The sequence below is a fragment of the Vanessa tameamea genome, chromosome 7 (assembly GCF_037043105.1).
Source record: "Vanessa tameamea isolate UH-Manoa-2023 chromosome 7, ilVanTame1 primary haplotype, whole genome shotgun sequence".
Classification (NCBI taxonomy): domain Eukaryota; kingdom Metazoa; phylum Arthropoda; class Insecta; order Lepidoptera; family Nymphalidae; genus Vanessa; species Vanessa tameamea.
In genome coordinates this window covers 12,984,727-13,005,698 of record NC_087315.1, presented here as the reverse complement: position 1 = coordinate 13,005,698, position 20,972 = coordinate 12,984,727, and the positions used below count along the sequence as shown (strand labels likewise).

At 37.7% G+C, this 20,972-nt stretch overlaps 1 protein-coding gene across 3 annotated transcripts; it reads right to left on the bottom strand.

The window, feature by feature from the left end:
* Positions 1-6,775: 6,775 nt before the first annotated feature.
* On the bottom strand, positions 6,776-20,909 carry LOC113395687 (neurexin-4). Of its 3 annotated transcripts, none has more exons than XM_026633336.2 (25): positions 20,690-20,909; positions 20,326-20,439; positions 18,017-18,213; positions 16,767-16,908; positions 16,458-16,661; positions 15,859-16,025; positions 15,576-15,752; positions 15,155-15,316; positions 14,716-14,932; positions 14,389-14,533; positions 14,054-14,160; positions 13,550-13,669; positions 13,264-13,464; positions 12,776-12,955; positions 12,551-12,688; positions 12,248-12,384; positions 11,880-12,031; positions 11,500-11,696; positions 11,287-11,427; positions 11,000-11,179; positions 10,602-10,735; positions 10,309-10,519; positions 10,016-10,150; positions 9,784-9,875; positions 6,776-9,466 (listed from the first exon to the last, which is right to left on the bottom strand). In XM_026633336.2, the coding sequence occupies exons 1-25, from the start codon at positions 20,754-20,756 to the stop codon at positions 9,368-9,370; spliced, it is 3,816 nt and encodes a 1,271-aa protein (XP_026489121.2). In that variant the 5' UTR covers positions 20,757-20,909; the 3' UTR covers positions 6,776-9,367. The 3 variants fall into 3 exon arrangements, with proteins under 3 accessions (XP_026489121.2, XP_026489120.2, XP_064071525.1); XM_026633335.2 differs by lacking the exon at positions 18,017-18,213 and adding an exon at positions 18,604-18,800 and having other exon boundaries at positions 20,690-20,907; XM_064215455.1 differs by lacking the exons at positions 11,500-11,696; positions 11,880-12,031; positions 12,248-12,384; positions 12,551-12,688; positions 18,017-18,213 and adding an exon at positions 18,604-18,800 and having other exon boundaries at positions 20,690-20,908.
* Positions 20,910-20,972: the final 63 nt, after the last annotated feature.

The following is a 20,972-nucleotide window of genomic DNA, read 5'->3' as shown; positions in this document are numbered from 1 at the left end:
ATTTAGACTCAGGTATTATAATAAATCTTCCGAATCGCCCCAGGGCCACCCACTCAATACTTCAAAATGCAAACTTAACAATATCTAAATATAAACGATTTTCAACCTTATCGCCCGGTAATAAGTATGGGAGTGGTTGTAAAATTAAAAGTAATTGTGTGTAATGGCCGCCGGGTTAGGGCCGGTACACACGATAGCGGGAGATATTAATCCGTCAGATCGTGATTAGATTCGGTGGCACGGAGTAATATATCCTCCAAGGTGTCAGGCTTAGGGATGTAGTAAGAAATATAATTGTCGATAATATTAAAATAATAAGCGAATTGATACTTATTATTTGCAATAATTAAAAATGTTTTATGTTTTCTAATTTAATCTAATCTTTCTAACCGTTTTCTTAGCTAATCGTTATTACAATGAAATTTTTAAATTTAAATACACGTTTGCTTGATTTATAAATTTATTGTTAGTAAGGTTGAATTTGAATTAGTTTGTACAATTGAGCCGAGATGGCCCAGTGGTTAGAACGCGTGCATCTTAACCGATGATTTCGGGTTCAAACCCAGGCAGGCACCACTGAATTTTCATGTGCTTAATTTGTGTTTATAATTCATCTCGTGCTCGGCGGTGAAGGAAAACATCGTGAGGAAACCTGCATGTGTCTAATTTCAACGAAATTCTGCCACATGTGTATTCCACCAACCCGCATTGGAGCAGCGTGGTGGAATATGCTCCATACCTTCTCCTCAACGGGAGAGGAGGCCTTAGCCCAGCAGTGGGAAATTTACAGGCTGATTATGTTTATGATTATGTACAATTGAAAAGTATCACAATAGGTAGTTATTACAATTCATTTTTATACTTACTTATGAATTTTAGGTATATACGTTTTTTATCAGTGGGAAGTCAAGAAATCCGCTAAGTAAAGAGAACTATTAATATAACCTTTGATCAGCAAATAATAATAATTTATAAGAACTTACAAGATAATCTAATTAAATACATTTTGAATTTTAAATCTATCTAAGTCAAATAGCTAGTAATTAAAATTTAGCAATTCTGCCAAATTTCTTGAGCCGAGACGGCCCAGTGGCTAGAACATTAACCAAAGATTGCAGGTTCAACTCCAATTATTATTATTTCTTATTAACTTGTGATTATTGCTTAGCCGTGCAGGAAAATATCGACAAAAAGCTTTCATGTGTCGGATGAAATTCTGGTATATCCACCAATCCGCATTCTAGCAGCCTTAAGATTCTGATGCTTTACTTTTTATATGTGTTATAAAATATATCGATAGACAGGTAAATCGACACTAACAATCTCTAAGCACACCGTGCGAGCGACGATAGGCGACGTTCGTGCCGCGGCAAGCGTCCGCCGTCTTAGCGGCACCTTCAGTTGTCAATAACTTATACGTAAATTGCTTTACGTTTAGTGTTCGTACTGTAAATAAATATAAATATACTTTAAGACACTGTTACGAACTATACAACTAGTAGGGCGTGATAAACATAGACTTACCTACCGCGAACTCGTGAATAAATTCCAACATTTACGGTAGCAGCCTTCATTGGTTTCATTCATATGTTATATACCTAAGTCTCCTGAGATGAGGTTGTACCAAAACGACAGGCTGAAATCCTGACAGGATTTGCAAGTAGCAGAATTTAGTCATGCAATTTAGTCAACACATGCCGTTTCTCAATCATATATAATCGCCGAGCTAGAAATGAAATATTAATTCATCATCGCCTGATGAAATATATATATTTCAGATATATCTCACCACAACCAATGTTATTAATTTATTGATCAATTTTTATGCGTTTTCACAGTATTTTCTACTGCAGTTTCAATAACTGGGTGCGTGCCTCAGGCTTATAGGAATTAATTATATGCATGTCTATCGAGGTTGCTCTCAAAATCACAAAATGTAAGCTCTTCGAAGCCCGACAAGTCCCGTCAGTAGTAATCGGCTCAGACAGGTGGCAACGTATTTTAATTTGAAACTAATTTCTGCCGCTTAGCAGTTAAAGCGGATTGCGAAGTTGATAATTACGGAAAAGTTTCGGTACACTGAACTGAGGACCGTCGATTTTTGAATGTCTACTTTACGAAACAATTCGCCAGATTTTACTCGATACAACTTGACAAAATGAATTTGTAACAGCAACGACTGAGTATTACTAGGCACTATCAATGTTCGAAACTGCTGTAGCGGCAAAATTTGACGGACATTTGTTACTATCAAATTTGAGACAATTAGATAAATTTGAGTTAGTTAAGCGTAGTAGTTAAAATAATTTAACATAAATACCTGTACAGGTCTTATACTCTTATTCCACAAGTAGGGCTGTTTTTTTCTTTTTCGTTCAATGGACATCTAAAGCCTTTAAATTCAATTACCTATATCCTATATCTTATATACAATAACACACAATGTAATCAAATGGTCTTTTTTTCGTTTTTTTTTTTAATTATAAACTTGGTTCGAAATTTTAACACGCACTACCCCGGCTTTACGTCAATCTTCGATAGCTGGCTATTGTTTGTTAAGAACTGCCGCTGAGATAGTCCAATCAGTTAAATTAAATAGTCAATATGTTCATCTGTATGATATAGATAAAAATAAAGTGAAATTTATTTGAATCAGCACGCTTTTCAGAAAAATTATACTGAGATAAATAAAAAGTAATCAAAAAGAAATCATAATTAAATAATATATTTAACCTATAATTACCAATTACTAAAAACAATCTAAATTAAAACAATAGCAATAAACAAAAACATATATAATTTAAAGTCAAATTACATTTAACAAATTGTATTTAGTAGGTAGACTTATTTCAACATACAGCGTTGTAAAGTTTAATTTAAAATATTTAAAAACGAAATACATAGATGAAAGAACTAGTAATTACCATTTAATATTATATAATTAAGAACATGCAATTACGTGGGTGATGCCATAATCGTGTCACTAAATAACAACAATCAACCGTTACTCAGAACCGGATAATGTTCACAAACACCTCCACAACAACCAAATTGAGCATAATTACACGTCAAGGTAGAATAGGTAGGCCCTGTAAAGCTCGCTCCCTATAATCCGACCAAAATTATAGCTCTTGATTATAGGGGACACTTTCAATATGTTTCGAATTACAATGTAGATGATTATTAATTCAAAGACATCTGAAACCTTAGATAGAGAATACTTTAGTCTGTTCGTATTACTTCGTATGAAAATATTTTAATTTTTTAGAAAAGTATATGGGCATATACTCGAAGCTTAACTGACTGATATTCTTAGTCGTCATTTTAACCCAATATAAACCACTTCTCACGTGTTAAATATTCCAACAACCACGGGATAGACGGAGTCATGACTTTTCTTTTTAATTACACTGGCTCATTCACCATTGTATGATCTTATAAAATTATATAAATAATCGATTTCTATAACCGCAATCCCATGAAAACTATTTACTTGCATCAGTCCAAATAAGGATCACTAAACCGAACATGGTTTTGCATTCCGAACACATGATATGCAATAAACATTGCCCAACTACAAATATATGAATATATATATATAAATAACGCATAAATATATGGTATAGCTTAGACTTATCTCAATGAAATTAGCTTTTATATATTATTACGTCAAGGACTGACTATCAAAGCTCAGCTTAAACTAAGACTACAGGTTGAAGTAGAAGTAGTTTTAAGGCTTATTTTAGGCTATAAACCCCCACAATCGTCAGATTATCAGTTATTCGAAGATAATTTTTTATTATCTTACACACAAATAAATGACACCAAATCCAGTGAACTCAATGAGATTTGCCGAATCGACCGATATTATGTTGAGAGGATATTATTTGTAAACATGAATACCCATTTATGTAAAAACGCTAGTGTGTAAAAACCATAAATAATAATAGCCCTTGGAGGTAATATTTTTTCTTCAAATTTAAATGGGATCAGACGAAAAGGACGCTCTATTAAACAAAAAGAAATCTATATTTATTATTATAGTTTTTTTTTTAAATCTGCTTCTTTTTTTACGGTTGGTCAAAAATATTTACCTAGTAGTTTATTTATACGATATTAACACGGTCCCTATCCCTTTAATGTTTTAACAGTTTTATTTTCTTTTATAGGCAAGCTGCGCATTTCGGCAGCCCTTTTATGTGACTCTGAAGAACAAAGCGTCGATCTAGTAAACCTTAACAACAATACTTCTCGTGGGACTTGTAAGGTACGAAGGTAACTTGGACAGGTAGTATAAACATTCGTTACATTGCTTTTTGCCATCATATTCCTCGAGAGAACAATGTAATGAATAAAGTGAGTCGCATAGAAAAGTTTATAACTTAAACCTTATTATTAAGATAAATAAGATAAGAAAAAATCATCGTATTTATATGTTTATATTATATATATATATATATAGGATAATATTAAAGACCGAGATGGCCCAGTAGATAGAACGCGTGCATCTTAACCAATGATTTCGGCTTCAAGCCCAGGCAACCACCTCTGAATTTTCATGTGCTTAATTTATGTTTATAATTCATCTCGTGCTCGGCTGTGAAGGAAAACATCGTGAGGAAACCTGCATGTGTCTAATTTCAACGAAATTCTGCCACATGGGAATTCCACCAACCCGCATTGGAGCAGCGTGGTGGAATATGCTCCAAGACCTTCTCCTCAAAGGGAGAGGAGGCCTTAGCCCAGCAGTGGGAAATTTACAGGCTGTTTATGTAAATAAAAAAATGTAATAATAAAGGAGGGAGTCGTCCAAAGGTATGTAAATCCAAAATAAAAAGTAATCTTACATATTATGTGATATGTAATTCTACATTTGTATCTACGACCCTCGCAGGAGTAGCACAGGGCAAAAAGCTCCACACCTTCTTAAGAGACGAACTCGTGGAAAACTTACCTGGACTTGCCTTATTTAAGGAATGCTAATCTTAGAATAATAAGAGGGTGAATGTATCCAATACTTATTTCACTGTTTACATGCGCCAATTTTTATAAAAGGAATTTGAACTTTGTTAGACGTCAGACTAGTAATTACACATGGACTGTAGATATTTATGTTGGTTATTCCATGTCAATTATCAATTTTCCGAATTAAATATATGTATTTACTACTTGCCATATTTTATTTTATGAAGTAAATCTATTAACAATATTAATATTATTTAATATTCGTATCTTTTTTTAAGACTTTGGCGCTGTAAGAAACATCAAGCATTCCTTTTATAACCAAAGCGCCTTTGAAACTAAAATATTATGTCTCTTGAGCCTGTAGCCAATACTACAACAGTAAGTATTGTTGTTTGGCGGTAGAATATTTTATCTGGTACCTACCCAGAAGGGCTTACACTAAGCTCTTCTTCTAAACCTGGTTTACCCCAACGCATACAGCAAACAATAAAGTTGAAATGTTTTATTCTAATAGATAGTTACGAATTAAATGAACGTGAAACATTCAAAAACGATTAGATATTAATAATACACTTCTTCGACCTCCTCGTTTCGCTCTCAAAACATAACATGTCATCGTATCGACTCGGGAGCCGTTTAGACACAATCGCGGCTAAGCACCTGAGCCCTTAACCCGTTTGCAAAGCGCTGACTGCCGGCATCAGGCTCTTTTACGTGAGAAAGTGAGCACTAGGGCTGGACTTGTTTCTGGATGTTTTAATTATTTACTTAAAAATATAAATGTAGTTTAGGAGAGGATTATTGTTAACAGATCTATCATCTTCTTCCGAATTTCAAAACAATCGTGACAGAAAGACAAATGTATTTAACTAATTACCAGTTAAACAACGATCATAAGTAATGCCGTTAGTATATCGTTTACAGTATTTTATTTTACAGTTATTAATTAATATCAGTGACAATATCATAATGAGTAGTAAAAATTATTTCAAGATAAGTTTCTAAATTTTAGTTATAGGATTCTCTATACGGGCAATTTATTTTGCGAGCAGCTTTGGCCGCAGGAAATTATGCCGTGTGGTTTAAGACGTAATTACTAAAAAAAATATCAGCATCCGCTTATTTTGCTACGAAATAAATATTTCTTTTCCATATCCGTTATGTATATTATAACATGACATTGATATCGTTATAAAAAACCTTGAATCGTTTCAATCACTAAAATCTATCGATACTCGTAGCAGCCCTAGCCCGTATCGAGTGCAAGTGGTCGTTAAGGCGAGCGATATATGCCCATCGAGCACGCGCGCGCTCTCGCCACCTCCAGCTCTAGTGCGCTCTGGGTCACTGGGACAGGTGCTGTCCTTGCCGTTTGTTTTTTCCCTTCGATTTTTAAATGCCACTGTGAACTAAATATTCAGAGTGGGTCTATTCGTTTTAAGTATTATCGTACCTTTTTTGGAGATGGGTAAAATCTCTATATCTAGACAAATAATAAGCGAGAGATGCAATATGCTTTAGTACAAATAAATCATAATTACTTCTTATATCAGACACTACTAAAACATACTTTATTCGAGTAGGCCTTTGCCATTTTGAATCGTCATTTTACAGGATTCAGCTAAATCTTAAGGTATCACCGGCTCTGAATGTAGATTCCACAGAGAAAAACCGACAAGGAACTCATTGTATATATCATAAATTAATACGACACCTTATTATCTGAATCATAGATTTGCTTGTAGCAAACTCAACTATTTAATGTTCTTATGTATTAAAAGCAGTTAACAATAAGAAATAAAACATCAAATTTATTTTGAAAAATTTATTTCGTGATCTCAGTTGTAGTAAAATAAAAAACTCTACTCTCAACGCACTACGTGTTCCGTGCCGTCGATATAAGGCACGTGACCTAACTGTACCGACACGTACGTCGCTAAATAAAATATACCCATATAATTAAAATAATAAACTTAAATAGTTTTTATGTGATGTTTATAAACGATATATTTTATTCAGCAAGTACGTGTATACTCTGTGGCACTTGAATCTTTATGATATTATAAGCATAACCATACGAATTATTTCGCCATATTTGTATGAAAATATTTATTTGGTTAACTAAAGACAAGAAATGTTATATAATTAATAAAAAAGGCTTTACCTATAAATTTTGAAAGCAATGTTTTGTACTCTTCTTACTAATGACAAATCGATTACGACAAAAAGAGAGAATTCGGTATTCATCTAAACAACAATGTTTATAAGTTAGATCGTTTTTTTTTTTTCAACACATGAGCGCTATATGAGATCATAAATATAGAACAAATAAGACAATTACATATTCAAAAGAATAATCCTTAAAAAAATCTTAAGTCCAATCAGAAAATTAAAAATATATTTTTTATGTAAACCTTACAGTGCCACAGTTAGTTACATCATTAAATAAATTCCTACTTAACTAACATCTAAATCGAGAATCAAATACAAACTATCATATCGAATGAACAAAGTCAAATATACATAAAAAAAATACACATTTGGACGGAAAACAAAAAGCTCAAATTAAAGAAAAAAAAACAGGACAAAAAGAGATTCTGCTATAATGAAGCTTAAACTACAACTTACAACTAATTTGTATTTCATTTCAATTGGATGACAATTCTTTATAAAAAAATATTTCATATTTTACAAATCAAAGTGAAGGTATTTCAATCATTCTATGATTTACATGGAAATCCGTGATATGCAGTCGTCAGGGTGTCGAGTGTAGCATATTTTATATGACATTGTTGATTCTACTATACGGTATCTCTTAACCTTCCATAGGTAATGCTATCTCTTTTTAGTGAAATTAAAAAAAGGAACGAATATCAACTGAGATGGCTAAGCTCCACATAACTGAATTTCAATGTGCTATATTTTTTTTTCACCTCATACGTGTAAAGGACGACAGTGAAGAAACTTTCATGCTTCGAGGCCTAAGATTTAACATAATGCCTTTACTAATTTTATAGTTTTGCTATTTGTTTATGTGTGTATGTGTGTGGGGTCAAACATATCTATTAAAATAACTTAAGAGAGTAAGTGCAGTAAAATCAGCATTATTATATAACATGACATTTGTATCATTAATACTTACACAGACTATAAACACAGAGACGTCAAAATCAACTCACTTTTTGCTTTTAAATCTAGCGATCTAGATGTTATTATTAACGAATCTTAATTTATAATAATGTATGTATATATTAATGTTGGTACAATACAAAGCAATTATCTCCAAAAGTCATTATTTTGTAACTTTTATTAAATCCTTATTGCAAAAACGTTTCTCAAGCTTAGTATATACGCAATTGACATTGCGTATCGTATCGTTTTATATAAATATATAATACGCGTAAAACGTAAATATAAGGCGAATCCTTTATATACTTATACGCGATGTTAAGCTTTTGTACACAAGGATATATGAATTAAAAAATAATCCGAGTTAAATAAAAAGTACATTAAAATCAGTCAATGGAATACTTTACTGAAAAATCTTTATATTAAAAATACATTGTAATCGAGAAAATAAAATTAATGTTAAAGTATAATATTTATATTTTATAAATATATATTTCGAAATAAAATATATGGAAATCCGCACTAAAAAATAAATATATAATTTTAACGCCAATCTTAATGTGCTTTAGAAGTGCGTGTAGTTCACTTATACCTAACTTGTCAATTTCAGTTCGGTCAAATGAAAGTGAATTATATTGCAAAGATTTAAAGTTAATAATAGCGAGAGAATATCGAATAATAAGATGAGATTCATAAAAGATTTATAAAAGTAGCCAAATGGCACCTTTCGGGAGAGACTTTAAGAGCTATATTCGATTGAAGAATACAATAAACCTATTATTTTTTTATTATACATAAGTTTGTCTTAAAAGATTGTCTTAGTAGCGATTAGTAAGTGTAAATTAAGTATAAAAGTGTGTGGATTTTTTACTTAATGTATTACAATTTAAAGTATGATACATATATATTCATTGACATTCAGCTGTGTATCAATTATCATACGAATGAATCTTAAATAGATATAGGCGAAGGCAATAAACCAGATGCTAATATATTTAATTATGTTATCTTGCGAACGCGGTGTTCATGCCAAAAGTAAGTCATCGAACTCATAATAGAATCCAATTCATACGAGTAGTCCACCCGGTAAAAGACAAAATAATTTCATAAACATCCGAGCTTCAATTTAAGTGGAGTCGTGCGAAGGAACTGTATAGTGTGCGACTTACGTCGCTGTCATATATCGAATAAGGAATATAAACACGCGCGCGGGCAGCTGCGGGCGGCGGGCGGGGCGGGGCGGGGCGTGCGGCGCGCGGGGCGCGGGGGCGCGCTAGATGAAGAACTCACGGCGCTTGGTGACGCGCGGGCCCGTGGCGGCGGCCAGCGCGGCCGCGTCGGGGTCCGCCGCGCCGTCCGCGCCGCGCTCCTCCTGCGCACACGCACACGCACACGCACACACATTAACACTACAGCTCAAGAGCTTACTATATGAGTACTATCTTATTTGTGACTATATTTTACGATAAACAAGTCGACATTGATCTCGTAGGCAGCACCTGTCTATGAATTCTGCGCTCTGTGTGTGAGTCTGCTGCCGACCCTCGTCGAATATTTTTACCTTAACTTTATACTGATGTGTTTCAATTTACAAGTGTTGGGTCGGTATGCTTCTCCGTCTTGCTGTTATAAATTAGTAAAAAATCGTAATCGAAATTAAATAATTTTGTATAAGAATAATACAATTACCTGTGTGAGATATTCTCCCTTGTGTCGGGAGAGAGCTCGCACGAGCACTATCGCCACTACGATCAGCAACAGGAAAATAAACGCGAGTACCGCTGTAAAACAGAATAATATTCATATTAAACAAACATATTATCTAATAAATAAATATAATTAAAAACTCATGACTAAAGCTCATGATTAATACTCTTTATTCATTAAATTTTAATGTATATTATTGTGTATAGGTACTCACTGCCGAGTATGGCCTCGTCGGTGCGGTGGTAGTCGAGATCGGAGGCGAGGTCTGCGGGGGGAGGCGGGCGTGTCTCCGCACGTTCGGGCGGGTGCGTCACGGGCTCCACTCCACAGAAGTCCTCGTGCAACACACCTAGCGACATGTACACGAATAAATTTCACAGGCTACAAACGGAAACAAATAAATAACAATGCACAGCGTGCTATTTACTTAACAAAATTTAGAATAAAATAAAATAAATCTCTTAAATATTTTCAGGAATGTTAACTTTCACATTGATTGGGCCAGACCTCCGATGGTGCGCACGTTGGGCGGCGGGTCCTGCTGGAACAGCAGCTTGAGCGGGTAGATGTCGTCGAACTCCACGCGACTCACGCAGCCCACGAAGCCCTCGCTCATGGTCTCGTTGCGGCCCATGTACATGTACTGGATGTTGTTAAACTGCGCGTCGGCCGACTCGCGGATGTTGAAGTGGTACTCCTGCGTCTCGTAGTTGTCCACCTGCCACACGACCGATTACATGAAGCGTTATTAGAGGGACGAGTGAGTCGTTATAGAACGTCTCAGAAGCCCAGTGTCTCACCTGCAACACCATAGTGGCTCCGCTATCCTTGCGCGAGAGTCGCACGTCGTGGTACTGTCCGAGGCCGAAATGCTTTCCTTGGAAAATTATCTCCTGTCTCTCGAAACCGAAATCGAAGACGACCCGAAGGTGACCTTGAGAAAAAAAAAGAATCATGTTAGAAAAAGTTTAATAAAGAATTTACTCACAGGCATACTCCAAATAAACATTTACCCATTAATTTAATTAAATTAGTTTGATACACCTTATATTTTTAAACATAAATGATGCTACTTAATTTTGTTATGAAAACACTTGTTAATTTAAGTATGATAATTATGAATGATATATGCCATATTAGAGCTTAGTAAGATTAAACTTTAACTTGGAGTAAAATACAATGAACTAAATAAACTTACCAGAGTTAGATACCATGAGAGTTAGGTACTCCCCGGAGATGTTAGAATAGAATCCCAGCAGGAAACCCTTAGGGTTTGTGGTCGTAAAACCAACGCGGATTTTCTCATTAATGGTGGATCTCCAAGAGCCAAGGAAGTCGTACTTCACCATAGAATTTGGACGGAGGTTGACACCAATTTCTAGAATATACCAATAATATAACTAATGTGTGATAATTTCCACTTTAATGATGAAAAAAAATATGAATAAGTATATAAATATCGATAGTATGAGCAAGATTCATTACCGTCGGCACATATGGGTCCCTTGAAGGCGGTCCAGCGACAGTCGCACGAGTACGAGTCGTAGCGCTCCAGACACGTGCCGTTGTTGAGGCACGGCGACGACTCGCACTTGCCCACGCAGCCCACCGACACGCCGTACACGCCTGCACCGAACACACATTAGGACTAGTCAGCCTTCCCTTCCTCCACCGCTACAAGAGGAGGGCGACGAGTACCGCGGCGGGCGTGGCGGCGCAGGTCGACGGCGCGGCCGTTGAGCAGCAGCGCGCGCACGCAGCCCACGAAGCCGTCCTTGCGGTCGAGCGCGGCGCCCAGCGCCAGCGCCGTGCTGAGCTGCAGCGCGCGCACGGGCTCCTTGGCCGTGCGGATCTCGTTCTTCAGCGCGCCGTCCACCACCACGCGCGCCTCCTTCCTGCGGCCGGGCTTCGCGTTACGTCGGCTCGGGGGCGAGACGAAACGAACGTCGTATCGAAATCGGGGCCCCGTTCGCTTCGTCTCGCTCTCGCGGACGTGTAGATTACCGTAAAGTTACAGGTACGAATGTTTCGTGCGTTTAATGTTATCGTACTTTTTACCGGTGACTCGATATCCGTACCTATTCCTTTCGATGGAGACCGAGTGCCAGTTGTTATCGGAGAGACGTTTGCTGGTGTCCACGGAGACTCCCAGCGGAGTATCTCCGACCTGGAACTGGAATTGCAGCTGATCGCCGCCGATGATCGAGAGCTTGATGTAATCTTGTGGACCCTGAGAGGAAACATATTTTTTGGTAAAGTTATATAGATAAAACATAACATTAATACAAATTCATGATTTAATATAAACAATGTATTAAAATTCACAAAAATAATATCGTTGATCATTTTTTCAACATTAATATTATAAAAAGGATTTTTATTTAAATTACGAAATATATATGACAGTTAGGGTGTTCACATCATTATTTCCTTAAGAATATAATACCTTAGAATGTAAAAGAACAGCATTTTCTTGTGTAGTGCGGAACTCGAAGTAAATATCACCACTGTGCCCGAGGTCGAATGTTGGTAACAAGATCACAGAGTCGGATATGCGGAATGTTATCGCGTTGCTGAAGAGATCTAAAAGAGAGAATTCGAAACTAAAGAGCAGTTTCATTCAATGAGAGCTGTAGCAGTGATTAGACGGATACTTCTACCGAACTTATTAATATAAGGTCTAATTATTTTAGTGAAAGTTTGGCATAAAAGCGAATGATCTAGTCTCCAACGATTCCTAGATACTGACCGTCGCCCTCGCAGAGCAGCGGCCCGAGCGTGTACCGGCCCTCCTTCTCGTCGAGATGGCTGCCCGTATCGCCGAACCGCAGCTGCTTCACCGGCAAGAACTCCTTGTCCGTTATGTCGCCCCCGTCCACTTGGAACTCTGCACAACGATCACGGTTAGATCGCGGTTAGGTGAGGTGAGGTCACGCCAGGAGTGCGGGGGGGGGCGGTAGGATTCCTTACGCACCGTCGCGGGCGAGCGGGCCGTGCTCGGCGTCGCAGTTGCACCACTTGGTGGGGTCCACGCACGTGCCCAGCACGCCGCACTGGCACATGCGGCTGCCGGCCTGCGCGCCCGCCCAGTAGTCCATGCGCTGCCCGCTGCGCGACACCCACCACGCGAACGGGTGGAAGTCGGCCTCCGTGCCTGCCGGTCGTGAGGGGAGATTACGTTATTATTCACTACACTTTATTTGGTACTGTATCGATATTCTAAGGATACATAGATCGCATTCTATCAATTTCCTCTATGGTATTTGTTTTATCTCTGAAGTACTCGAGTAGAAGGCGAAACTTTATCGGTTCATGTATTCAAATTTAATTATATTATTTTTATTTATAGTTCCATTATATTGAAAACTCATATAAAAAGTACGTAAATAAAGTAAAAGACTCTACGAGTGCAAAGCGGAACTGCGAACGGGCGGAGTTCGTAAGGAAAGGAGACGGACTCACTGGGCGAGTTGAGCAGGCGCGAGTGCTTGCAGAAGTACTCGAGGCGCTGGCTGCACGAGAGGCTGCGGTTGAGCAGCGCCTCCAGCTGCGCGCGCGACGCGTCGTACACGATGTCCTGGCGGAAGCTGCCCGCCTCCTGGTAGCCGTCGATCTGCGTGCTCTGCGTCGACGAGTGGTGCACCGCCGTCACGATGCGGTCGGCTGCCGACAGAGGGAGCGGGTCAGCGTGTCAGCGCGTCACTAGCGCGGCGGGCGGCGCCTCACGGTAGAAGTGGCGGGTACTCACAGTAGAAGTGGCAGGTGGCGGGGAAGGGCGGCAGCGGGCCCGAGCCGTCCACGTCCAGCAGCACGGCGCGCCCCCCCGCGCCCGCGCGCCCGTACGCGCCGCACGACACCGGGTGCACGGCTGCAGGCACGCTTGGTTAGATCGGCTCGAGCGAGTGCGCTACTTTGAATGGCAATCGTATTATTTATGACTATAATTGAGTACTGAGTTTGCGTCGTAAGAAGACGAACCGAAACCGACGAGTGGACGGGAAGGTGTCCGGATCATCGAGCTGCATTTGTAATAGAATATTTGACTAAACTGAGTTTCTTGGCGATTCTTCTCGAAATCCACGTTCCGAACCGATGGTGGCTTTACTTTTAATATAGTTCTGTAAAATGACGACTCAAAAGTGTTTATAGATGTCCTACTTGAAAAAAGTATATTTTGGTTTTGTTTTTTTAATGCTACTTCGTGTGTGTGTGTGTGTGTGTGTGTGTTTGGGGGGGGCGGTGCGCGACTCACGCGAGTGGCAGACGGCGCCCGCGTAGCCGGTGTCGGCGCAGTCGCACGTGAACTCGTCCGCGCTCTGCGTGCACACGCCGCCGTGCTCGCACGGGTTGGGGTTGCACCTGCCGACAGAGGCCGCTGTATACTGCACTGATTAGACTACACACGGGTCCCTGTATATGTATTACAGTTAAAGTTTTACCGCACATTATATATAATCTTATTTTTGTATTGTGTATACATTGCGTTATTTCCTAATCTTTCTAGTCGTCTCTGCTATATTACATGAGTTCAAAAAGCCTCCGAGCCGTTCATAGCATCATAGCGTTGCAAGATTCTGAAAGAGGTACCTGTCAATCATGTGGCAGGCGTCGAACACTAGCTCGTTGGGACAGCAGTACTCCTCCTTCTTCCAGTCGGTCGGCAGCCGGTAGTTGCCGTCCATCGCGATTTTACGCATGCAGCCAACGAATCCTCGCGTAGGAGCCTTGCCACCTGACCCGACGAATTTAAATTATATTTCCGTCTGAATTTATGATTTAATTTTAAGTTACAAAAACACCATCTTAAATGATTTTGCATGATATAATCTGGACATATTCTTCCAAATCCTTTTTATTCGATATAATCTATCATTAAATGTTACTGACTAAGTAGACCAGCTTACGACAACTCACCCGCGATATAATAAGTGCTTCCGGTGATAAACTTGAGCAGCTTAGTAGTTTTGAGGGGCCGGAAGTCCACCGCCAACACGAGGCTGTCGGGCGCCATGGTCAGCATCAGCGAGTGCCAGCGACCGTCGTTGAACTCCTCGGCGTAGTTGTCCAGCTTCACCTTCGTCGAGCCTTTCGTGAATAATTCCACCTTCACCTTACCCTCCTCTAGGAATACCTGTTATATGACCATTTATCATTAAAAATCTTTATTGGCAGAGCGTAATAATGATTTTTTAGAACTTGACAAACGAGTTTTTCGACTTCGTAAAGTAATCTTAAAATCTTACCACATATTATAATATTAAACACTTCTACAACAAGGCACAGACTGCTAGAGCCGGGAGGGGAGGCCAGTCTGGCCAATAGCCAGCCAGCAATTAATATTAGCATGGATTACCTTGACATATCCGTCTGTCTTGAACTTGTGGTAGATGAGCAGTCCGTGGTGCTCGTAGGTGCGGAACTCCAGCGAGACGTTGAGAGTGTTTCCGCCGGAGTACCCGCGCAGCTTGGCGTACGAGCCCTCCTTGAGGAACGTGATGGGCACCACGGGCGGCTCCTGCGACACGAGCGCCTTGATATACTGCACGGCAATGGTCACCCAATGGCCGAGGATTTGTAGGAGAGCATAGAGGTCTCGATGCATACTACTTAATGCCATGCATACACTGTGTTTTTTAAAATTGTAAATGATATAGCTCTGACATGTATCTCAATGTTTATTTATTTTCACAACCTTACCAGTAAAATAACATACGTTCGTGTGTGTCTAATTACCGAAATTACACACAGACTTATTAAACAATTAATGAACTTACTGGGCAGCTGTACAACGTATTCACTTTCTGAAACTTAAACGCTTCACCAGTTTCATAACCTTGCTTGAGATCTTGGATAACATTAGTGTTGTTCAGATACATGTTCTCGACGCATCCCGTGAAATTCTGCGTCACGACCATCCCCTCTTGGAAGTTAGGGACTCCTCCGATATACAACTAAGGAACAAAATATATGTTACACTTATTTTACGCTTAAACTTTAAACTTACTTTACCAGTGTGCTTATATTTGGTATTTGGAATTTCAACTGTTGGCAACTCACAGCTCTATTCAGATTCAGCCTGGAGAACTCCCCTTTGATCTGTCCCTGGACCACGACGCGGTCCACTGAGAACACGATGTCTCGTCTCTTCCGCGATATGACCACGTCGTGCCAGATGTTGTCGTCCAGCAGACTGCCCACCGACAGCGACGTTAACGTGCCGGATCCTGCAGATTAATTACTAGTCAGAACTATTGTTATAAAGTATATTATTAACGGATAAACTGAAAAACATTGTTAAGTGTATAGGAACATTTTTAAGCGACAATTCATTTCAAAGTAAACGAAAATGCGCCCCATGTGTATCCCCGTATTGAAGCAGAATGAGAGGATACGCTCAAATCTTCCTTAGGAACAATGTCCTTTGCGGTGGCAATTACAGGCTTTTATATAACATGTCTGTGTGTAGTACAAGAAAAACAAGTAGTCGCGTTATTTGAGTAAAGATTACGTTTTTATACCTCATGAAGAGCAAAGGGAAACACTTAAAGCTCTCAGCGTTTGTCACTTGATTCTGTTCCGTCACCTATAATGCCTTTGCCATGAGAGTCGATTTTACGAGTTTAGATTTTAATTGTCATGATTCGCAATATAATTACCGAGGTCAATGTTAAGGACGAGACGATTGTCCCGGAGCTGTAGCGCGATGTAGTCCCCTTGTGTCCCGCGCGAGTACATCAACGCTCCGGACGCGACAGTCGTTTTGAACCGGAACCGGATCGCCTCGCGAGACGCCGATATCGGGTCCCGGAGTAAATCCACCTTCACTAACGACGATCCGTTGAAGTACAGTGTATCGGCAACTGAAACACAATGGCTTTAGTTAAGGGTCCTGAGTATTTTCAGTCACGTTAGCCCTTAACTTATTATATACATATATATACTCAATTATAATGTGAACATCATACCATAATCGCAACCGTACACTTCGACCCTCATCGATATCTTGTCCCGCCATCTCATCGGGTTGATGCGGATGTACTGAGCAATGATCGGAACTTCGAACTCATTCTTCACCACCGTATTCCCATCGTGGTTGCCTTCAAACATCTAAAACACATAGACATATTATGTTATAAACTCGAAATCATTTATTCGATTTTATTAAAATACGAATTAAATTTTTATTAATATTTATTTTCTTACTTTACGAAATGTTTAATGGGTAGCGAATGACCTATGAAAAGAGTATCTCTTCCATTAAGAAGTAACTAAATGTTTAGACCTTCTCAGTGACAGTGGAAATTCTGATTGGTGCAAATTGGCGACAGTAGAAATTCTGTGGTCGTGACAATCTGTCAAGATGCTTTATCATCGGATATCGAGAGTACGGGAATAACACCTGTGTTTGCACAAATACTTAAGCACTACAATATCTCCTGCACTTAGGCTAATCTCCTTTGAGATTATTTTCAAACTTGGTCAGGAGGAGAACAGTGGTGGCAGAATTTTAACAGAGTGTTAGAAAAGGTTTACTCATGATACTAAGAAAACTAAAACTTGGTGATGCTTGCTGGCCATTGCTCCGGACTAGCTGGACAAAATATTCCTAAATCAATTGAAAAAGTTCTTTGAACATTATCTACCAATAAATTCCATAATTATATTGTTTAAATCCGGGGAGGGTGAAAAGTTACTTACCGAAATTTTGCAAATTTACCGAAAATACCAATATACTCTAATTATGATAAATATATATTTTAACAATTTATGTTACATCCATAACAAAGTTTACTCGCCGAGCATTTATTAGAGGGGTGATCATTGACACTTAAACTTAAAAAAACCTACCCGTAGAAAAAGAAGAACATTTGAAGCATATTACGTATTTATATTATATCTATCCATTTACTATGGATCGCTTGGTTCAAGCCCATCTAGGGGACCACTTAACACCAGATGACATAATTACGTCTATCTTCCTAAAATAGATTATAAAAAAAATAAAATTATTTATATGTACACTTCTCACCCTGGGAGCGTGTAACCCCGCCGAACCATGAATATTTAGTTAGGTAATTCTAAAATATAATATAGAAAAATTCTAAAGCCAAAAATAGTACCGAGAAAATATATGTACAGAAATGTTAAACTTGCAGTGAATTTAGATAAATATTAGTTATTTACAAGACCACATTTTATACGTGAAGTAAATCACCTGCGTGTACCCATCAGCTCTGGACAAAGACCGCCAACTCTCCCCATCGTCGGAGTACTGTATCATGTACTCCGTGACATACTCGTCGGTGGCGAAGCGCCCTCTAGTGGCGACCGCCCGGAGGTCCTTACGCGCGTGCAAGTTCACCGTCAGGTGCTGGTAGTACGAGCTCTCCATCGCGGTCCATGCTGATGAGCCTTCACCAATGTTAGTGCTACTTTAGTTAGTATGAAATTATTTGATATCTTGGCTGGATTTTTATATTTACAGATAAATATGATGAACTAACTTCCATTAGGAATATTTGGGAATGGTTAAATAAACTATGTTTATCTTTAATTAATTATTATCTAAAGATCCAGTTAAAATACCAAAATTATTTATAAAGTTAGTTAAGAGTTAATATATACAAAAGCGGGTATATATTTAATAAAATAACTAAAAAGTAATAATTATGTACCAACTACCCACTAATTTATCAGTGCCTGTGTATAATAGTAAAGCATCTAAACTACGACATGCAAAGAATTATTATTAAAAACATTCCTGTTAACATTAGCCCTGAATATCTTGTTTTCGATATTTACCTTAACTTCACCACCAGGGGCTTTGTATCGTACATAATCAAGTCCATTCGACCCATAACTGATGTGGTATTCTTGAACAAATTCTCTGGAATGGGCTCTTCCCTGAGTCGCAACCCTTGTTATATTCTTCACAGATCCCAAATCAATGACAAGTCGCTGATCGAAATCATTCTCTGATGCCGTCCACGCGTTCAAACCTTTTCATTTAAAATTTACTTTTTTAACTGTAGATTTACCTCTTGTTAGTAAACATTGGTGGGTTAGTGAGTATAATGAAATATATTATTTTATTATATAATTTTATTTCTATAATATGTCAAAAACCATAATGACTAAAAATAAAATATTAAAACTATGTATATCTGAATGACCCATTGCACAAAAAATACACTTAATCCGACAACTCCTTAAAACCCCTATTTATATTTAATTGTTTTTCTCTTCTTTTGCAAGAAAATTATTAGTAAATGTAGTATCCGACTCAGTAAGAGGTTTGGCTTCTTTAACTATATCATCAAAAGTTAAAAATGTATAAGACACAGGTGGGATCTTCACATTTTTATCCACTTGTAAAGAAACTGCTACAGCATGCTTTTCATCCAACAAAGTCTCTTCAAACAACCAATCTTCCTTTAATATATTATTAACATATAATGCTGTATCAGTGACAATAGCACCTATTTTCAAGTCTGTTTTAACAGAAAAACTTATTTCATTCAGTGGGATTGTAATCCCCAAGCCAATATTCTTAACATAACTCTCTTTGAGGCACCACATCCTATAAAAGCAAGCAATTTGCTTCAACTCCGTAGAATAACTAAAGATTTTTGACCACTCAAATTCGGAAAATTGTCTTTTCATTATACGAAAAAATTCTGGTATATTTTTGTTCACAGGAGCTTCGATCTTCATAATATCAATGCCAATGTTTTTCATCATATTACCGGCCAGCACAACATAATCTCCCTGATGTGAAACATTGAAGTTTATAGGTGTATCACCTACATCAATTAGGAAAGGCTTGCCACGATTGTCTCTATTAAAATGTATATTTTCATAAGCTATATGCGATGAAGTATGAACAAATTTTCTCAACATTAGACGTCCTATCAATGAGGACTTTGCATCCTCTTGGAAAACAAATCTCGATATTCTTTCCTTCTCCTCTACTTGGATATAGCTTGAAGCTGCCAATATCTGGTCTGCAGTTGGTTGCCAGGCACTAGCATTGAAAGCCCATCTTACATTTAAATTGTCCATATTTTTAGAAGTACTTAATCGTCTAATATTCTCTAATAACCTTGTCCAAGTTGACAATGGTGACAATTTTTTATTTCTTTTAAAATATTGGTTGACCTGTAGAGGAATTAATCCTAATTCAGGGTTCATTCAAATCAAATGAACTTTAAGTAATATCAATAACACAAGCCATTGCAAATTGTTCAAAAACAAAAACGTTTAAGACATGCACATCAAAAAAAAAACGAACTATCCGTTAAATAATCTTTATAAAATAAAAGCTTTGCAGCATTGATGTCACATGTGTTCTAAAACTGCAACTTAAAATAAAATATCAAAACTATAACAATTCAGTATAATTCTATAAACCCAAAATACTTGCACTTTTGTCATAAAAAATAATAATTCCAGTTATTACGTATAAAATATATATGATAACAAGTATATAAAGTTGTGGCATAAATTACAAGTAATGAAACTAACCATACAACTTAGCATTCTCCGGCCCTCTCTCCCTTAAACTTGAAGTAGCACTAAGTTTAGCAGCTTCTACAAGAGGCTCGTTACATTCGTAGTCGTAGTAATATCTTGCTGAATCTAAAACAAATATTATATTTATTTTATTAAAATTTTTATTCTTATTTTAAGATAAATAAATTATCAATATCGTCAAGATTTTTTAAATTGCTTTTCAATTACTATACTTCTACTACATAACCTTTAATAATACATAATACTCATATATTTAACTCAAATAACCAGGGTTTTTATTTCCGTTATAGGTGTATTCATAATGTATATCAGTTCAATGTTTACGAAAAATTTCAATTTCATTGCCGTAACTCACCTGCTTTTATGTATGTGGTGATGCAGAAGAACAACAAAAAATAATGTAATACTGAGCAGCTCATCATAATTTCATATTTGAATTGATCTGATCGTGGAAAATAAAATACTTCTTGAGTCAAAGAATCAAATTAGATTGTTTGATCATTACGTTCAGCGTTGTCACAATCGTCAAGCCGGACAACACCCAAGAGGAATGTTTTCTTTGCCAACGTAAAATTATTATATATATAACAATTAAAGTTGAAAACAAAACGGACAGCACTGGTAACATAAAATTGATA